Below are 6,000 nucleotides of genomic sequence, written 5' to 3'. Positions count from 1 at the left end.
TTTGGAAAAATGGGGATTTTTTTGGGGAAATTGGGGATTTTTAAGGGGAAATTTGGGATTTTTGTGGGAAAAATGGGGATTTTTGTGGGAAAATGGGGATTTTTTGAGGGGAAATTGGGGATTTTTAAGGGGAAATTTGGGATTTTTGTGGAAAAATGGGGATTTTTGTGGGAAATTGGGGATTTTTTTGGGAAATTAGGGATTTTTAGGGGAAATTTGGGATTTTTGAGGGGAAAATGGGGATTTTTGATGGGAATTGGGGATTTTTAAGGGGAAATTTGGGATTTTTTAAGGAGAAATTTGGATTTTTGTATGAAAAATGGGGATTTTTGTGGAAATTGGGATTCTTGTGGGGAAAATGGGGATTTTTAAGGAGAAATTTGGGATTTTTGTGGGGAAAATGGGGATTTTTTTGGGAAAAATGGGGCTTTTTTGTGGAAATTGGGGATTTTTGAGGGAAATTGGGTTTTCACGAGGGGGAAAAAAATCCCTAAAAACTCCCAAACCCCCCAAAAAATGCCCCCAAAAAGCCCCAAACGTGCCCGTTTGGCCCCCCCAGCTCGGAGCCGGCGCCGCCCATGGAGCCGGGAGCCGCCCCAGCCCCGCCCCCCCGAGGTAACCACGGCAACCGCGGGAGGGGGCGGGGCCAAACCGGGGAGGGGGCGGGGCCAAGGGGACCCCGACACCAAAACGGGGGGGGTGGGGGAGGGGCTAAAAGGGGGGGGAGGGGCGGCCCTGGAAGGGGAGGGGGGGAGGGAGGGGGGGGGGAGGGTGGTGAAAAAAAAAACCCCAAAATCTCCAGGTTTGGCCCCAAATTTGGGGGGGGTTGGAGGAAAAAATTGGGGTTTTTTAATCCGAAATTGGGAATTTTTTTATTTTTTGGTTTTTTAACCCAAAACTCAGGGGTTTTGCCCAAAATTGGGGATTTTTGTTTTTTCCCACCTGAGATGGGGATTTTTAACCCAAAATTTGGATTTTTTACCCCAAAATTGAGGGGTTTTGCCAAAACTGGGGATTTTATTTCCCACCTGAGATGGGGATTTTTAACCCAAAAATTGGAATTTTTTAACCCAAAATTTGGATTTTTTTAACCCAAAATTTGGATTTTTTAACCCAAAAATTTGGATTTTTTAACCCCAAAATTGAGGGGTTTTGCCCAAAATTGGGGATTTTATTTCCCACCTGAGATGGGGATTTTTAACCCAAAATTGGATTTTTTTAAACCCAAGATTGGATTTTTTTAAACCCAAAATTGGATTTTTAACCCAAAATTGAGGGGTTTTGCCCAAAATTGGGGATTTTATTTCCCACCTGAGATGGGGATTTTTAACCCAAAATTGGATTTTTTAACCCCCAAAATTGAGGGGTTTTGCCCAAAATTGGGGATTTTATTTCCCACCTGAGATGGGGATTTTTAACCCAAAAATTGGATTTTTTAAGCCAAAATTGGATTTTTTTAACCCAAAATTTGGATTTTTTTACCCCAAAATCGAGGGGTTTTGCCCAAAATTGGGGATTTTATTTCCCACCTGAGATGGGGATTTTTAACCCAAAAATTGGAATTTTTTAAACCCAAAATTTGGATTTTTTAAACCCAAAATTGGATTTTTTAACCCAAAATTTGAATTTTTACCCCAAAATTGAGGGGTTTTGCCCAAAATTGGGGATTTTATTTCCCACCTGAGATGGGGATTTTTAACCCAAAATTTGGATTTTTTAACCCAAAAATTGGATTTTTTAACCCATAATTGGATTTTTTAAACCCAAAATTTGATTTTTTTTACCCCAAAAACTGAGGGGTTTTGCCCAAAATTGGGGATTTTATTTCCCACCTGAGATGGGATTTTTAACCCAAAATTTGGATTTTTTAACCCATAATTGGATTTTTTAAACCCAAAATTGGATTTTTTTTAACCCAAAATTTGGATTTTTTTACACCAAAATCGAGGGGTTTTGCCCAAAATTGGGGATTTTATTTCCCACCTGAGATGGGGATATTTAACCCAAAATTTGGATTTTTTAACCCAAAATTTGGATTTTTTTTAAACCCAAAATTTGATTTTTTTACCCCAAAATTGAGGGGTTTTTGCCCAAAATTGGGGATTGTTTTTTCCCACCTGAGATGGGGATATTTAACCCAAAATTTGGATTTTTTAACCCATAATTGGATTTTTTTAACCCATAATTAGATTTTTTAAACCCAAAATTTGATTTTTTTACCTCAAAATTGAGGGGTTTTGCCCAAAATCGGGGATTTTATTTCCCACCTGAGATGGGGATATTTTAACCCAAAATTGGATTTTTTTTAACCCAAAATTGGATTTTTTAACCCAAAATTTGGATTTTTTAACCCGAAATTGGGGGGTTTAACCCATAATTTTGGGGGGGATTAACCCAAAAATTTGGATTTTTTTTTAGCCCAAAAATGGGCCCAAAAATGGGGAATTTTTAACCCAAAATTGGATTTTTTAACCCAAAATTTGGATTTTTTAACCCGAAATTGGGGAGTTTTAATCCAAAATTTGGGGGGGGGATTAACCCAAAAATTTGGATTTTTTTTTTAGCCCAAAACTGGGAATTTGAAGCACAAAATTTGGGTTTTTAATTCAAAATTCAACATTGTTTTTTTTTACATAAAGTTGGGATTTTTAACCCAATATCGAGATTTTTGTTTTTCATTTCAAACTGAGATTTTTAATCCCCAGAAATGGGATTAATTCCCCAAAGATTGAATTTAATCTCCAGAAATGGGATTAATCCCCAAAAATTTGAATTTTATCCCCAAAATTTGATTAAATCCCCATAAATTGAATTTAATCCCCAAAAATTGGATTAATCCCCCCAAAATTTGAATTTTTTCCCCAGATTGGAATTTATTTCCCAAAAATTGGATTTTTTTTTTCCCAAGAATTGGATTAATTCCCCAAATATCAGAATTTTTCCTAAAAAATTGGATTTTTTCCCACAAAATTGCATTAAGTCCCCAAAAATTGGAATTTAATCCCCAAAAATTGGATTAATCTACCAAAAATGGGATTAATTCCCCAAAAATTGAATTTAATCCCCAAAATTTGATTTTTTTTCCCCAAAATTTTAATTTTTTCCCAAAAATCAGAATTTTTCCTAAAAAATTGGAATTTAATCCCCAAAACTTGGAAATTTTCCCAAAAAATTGAATTTAATCCCCAAAGAATTGAATTTAATCCCCAAAATTTGATTTTTTCCCCAAAATTTTAATTTTTTCCCAAAAATCAGAATTTTTCCTAAAAATTGGAATTTAATCCCCATAAATTTGGAATTTTCCCCAAATTTTCAATTTTTTCCCCAAAAAATTTGAATTTAATCCCCCAGAAATCTCAATTTTTTCTCAAAATTTCAATATTTTTCCCCAAAATTTTCAATATTTTTCCCCATAAATCTCAAATTTTTTCCCTAAAAATCTCAATTTTTTTCCCCAAATTCTCAATTTTTCCCAAAAAATCTCAATTTTTTACCCAATTTTCAATTTTTCCCCAAAAATTTTCAATTTTTTCCCCAAATTCTCAATTTTTTTCCCCAAAAATCTCAATATTTTTTACCCAAAAATCTCAATTTTTCCCCAAAATTTTCAATTTATTCCCCAAAATTTTCAAATTTTTCCCCAAAATTTTCAATTTTTCCCAAAATTTTCGATTTTTTTTTCCCCAACCTCGGGGGTTCCCCCCCCCCCCATCCCAAACCTGGGCCCCTCCCCCTTCCCCTCCCCCCCCCCCTTTTTTCCCCTCCCCCTCCCTCCCCTCCCCCACCCCCCGGACCCCCCACACGTCTCTTTTTTGGGCACCCAGCGGAACCTTCCGGAACCCCCCCAAAAAGGAGCTCGGAACCTTCCGGAAAAAGCCCAAAAGGCCCCAAAAAGGAGCTCGGGGGGAGGAGCCCCAACCCCTGAAGGCAGAAATTCCCCACACAAAATAAAAATAAAAAAAACCCCGAAAAAATTGGGGCAAAAAACCCCAAAATCTGCGAAAATTGGGGGGAAATGGACTGGAAAAAAAACCCCAAAATGTGCGAAAATTGGGGGAAAAATGGACTCAAAAACCCCGAAATTTGGGGGAAAATGGACTCGAAAAAACCCCAAAATTTGCAAGAATTGGGGTGAAAAATGGACTCAAAAAGCTCAAAAATTTCATTTTTTGGGCAGAAAATGGACTCAAAAAAACCCCAAAATCTGCAAAAATTGGAGGGAAAATGGACTCGAAAAACCCCAAAAATTGGGGAAAAATGGACTCGAAAAAACCCCAAAAATTGGGGGAAAATGGACTCAGAAAAACCCCAAAAATTGGGGGGAAATGGACTCACAAAAACCCCAAAAATTGGGAGAAAATGGACTCGACAAAACCCCAAAATCTGCGAAAATTGGGGGAAAAAATGGACTCAGAAAATCCCCAAAATCTGCGAAAATTGGGGGAAAAATGGACTCGAAAAACCCCAAAAATTGGGGGAAAAATGGACTCAGAAAAACCCCAAAAATCTGCGAAAATTGGGGCAGAAATGGACTCAAAAAAACCCCAAACGTTGGGGGAAAATGGACTCAAAAAAACCCAAAAATTGGGGGAAAATGGACTCGAAAAACCCCAAAATCTGCGAAAATTGGGGTAGAAATGGATTCAGAAAAACCCCAAAAATTGGGGGAAAAATGGACTCAGAAAACCCCAAAAATTGGGGGAAAATGGACTCAGAAAAACCCCAAAAATTGGGGAAAAAATGGACTCGAGAAACCCCAAAAATCTGCGAAAATTGGGGTAAAAATGGATTCACAAAAACCCCAAAATCTGCAGAAATGGACTCGAAAAGCTCAAAAATTTCGTTTTTTGGGCTTAAAATGGACTCAGAAAAATCCCAAAATCTGCAGAAATGGACTCAGAAAAAACCCCAAAAATTGGGGAAAATTGGGGGAAAAATGGACTCGAAAAACCCCAAAATTTGCAAGAATTGGGGCAGAAAATGGACTCAAAAACCCCAAGAATTGGGGGAAAAATGGACTCGAAAAAACCCCAAAATCTGCGAAAATTGGGGGAAAAAATGGACTCAGAAAATCCCCAAAATCTGCGAAAATTGGGGTAGAAATGGATTCAGAAAAACCCCAAAAATTGGGGAAAAATGGACTCAAAAAAAACCCAAAAATTGGGGAAAATGGACTCGAAAAAACCCCAAAATTTGCAAGAATTGGGGTAAAAAATGGACTCAGAAAAACCCCAAAATCTGCAGAAATCGACTCGAAAAGCTCAAAAATTTCGTTTTTTGGGCAGAAAATGGACTCAGAAACCCCAAAATCTGCAGAAATGGACTGAGAAAAACCCCAAAAATTGGGGAAAATTGGGGCAGAAAATGGAGACAAAAAATCCCCAAAATCTGCGAAAATTGGGGGGAAATGGACTGGAAAAAAAAAACCCAAAATGTGCGAAAATTGGGGGAAAAAATGGACTCAAAAACCCCAAAAATTGGGGGAAATGGACTCGAAAAAACCCCAAAATCTGCAGAAATGGACTCAAAAAAACCCCAAAAATTGGGGGAAAATGGACTCAGAAAAACCCCAAAAATTGGGGGAAAAAAATGGCGGAAAATGGAGACAAAAAACCCCAAAATCTGCGAAAATTGGGGCAAAAAATGGAGACAAAAAACCTGAAAATTTGCAAAAATTGGGGTGAAAAAATGGACTCAGAAAAACCCCAAAAATTGGGGGAAAAAATGGACTCAAAAAAACCCCAAAATCTGCGAAAATTGGGGCAAAAAATGGACTCAAAAACCCCAAAATGTGCGAAAATTGGGGGAAAATGGACTCGAAAGAAAACCCCAAAATCTGCAGAAATGGACTCGAAAAAACCCCAAAAATTGGGGGAAATGGACTCCAAAAAACCCTAAAAATTGGGGAAAAAATGGACTCAGAAAAACCCCAAAAACTGCAAAAATTGGGGCAAGATGGAGTCAAAGAACCCAAAATCTTCATTTTTGGAAGAGAAATGG

General features: G+C 37.5%; 1 protein-coding gene across 2 annotated transcripts in view; it reads left to right on the top strand.

Annotated features, from left to right (window-relative positions):
- Positions 1–501: 501 nt before the first annotated feature.
- Positions 502–6,000, top strand: part of LOC143693151 (apoptotic chromatin condensation inducer in the nucleus-like) — a 33,315-nt gene continuing 27,816 nt past the window's right edge. For both annotated transcript variants that reach the window (XM_077173163.1, XM_077173162.1), the window contains exon 1: positions 502–615. In XM_077173163.1, the coding sequence (XP_077029278.1) occupies positions 517–615 (99 nt within the window). In that variant the 5' untranslated portion in view covers positions 502–516. The remainder of the gene's footprint in view (positions 616–6,000) is intronic.

This window comes from Agelaius phoeniceus, unplaced genomic scaffold, assembly GCF_051311805.1.
Source record: "Agelaius phoeniceus isolate bAgePho1 unplaced genomic scaffold, bAgePho1.hap1 Scaffold_321, whole genome shotgun sequence".
In the NCBI taxonomy this organism is placed as follows: Eukaryota; Metazoa; Chordata; class Aves; order Passeriformes; family Icteridae; genus Agelaius; species Agelaius phoeniceus.
This window is presented reverse-complemented; position numbering and strand designations above follow the sequence as displayed.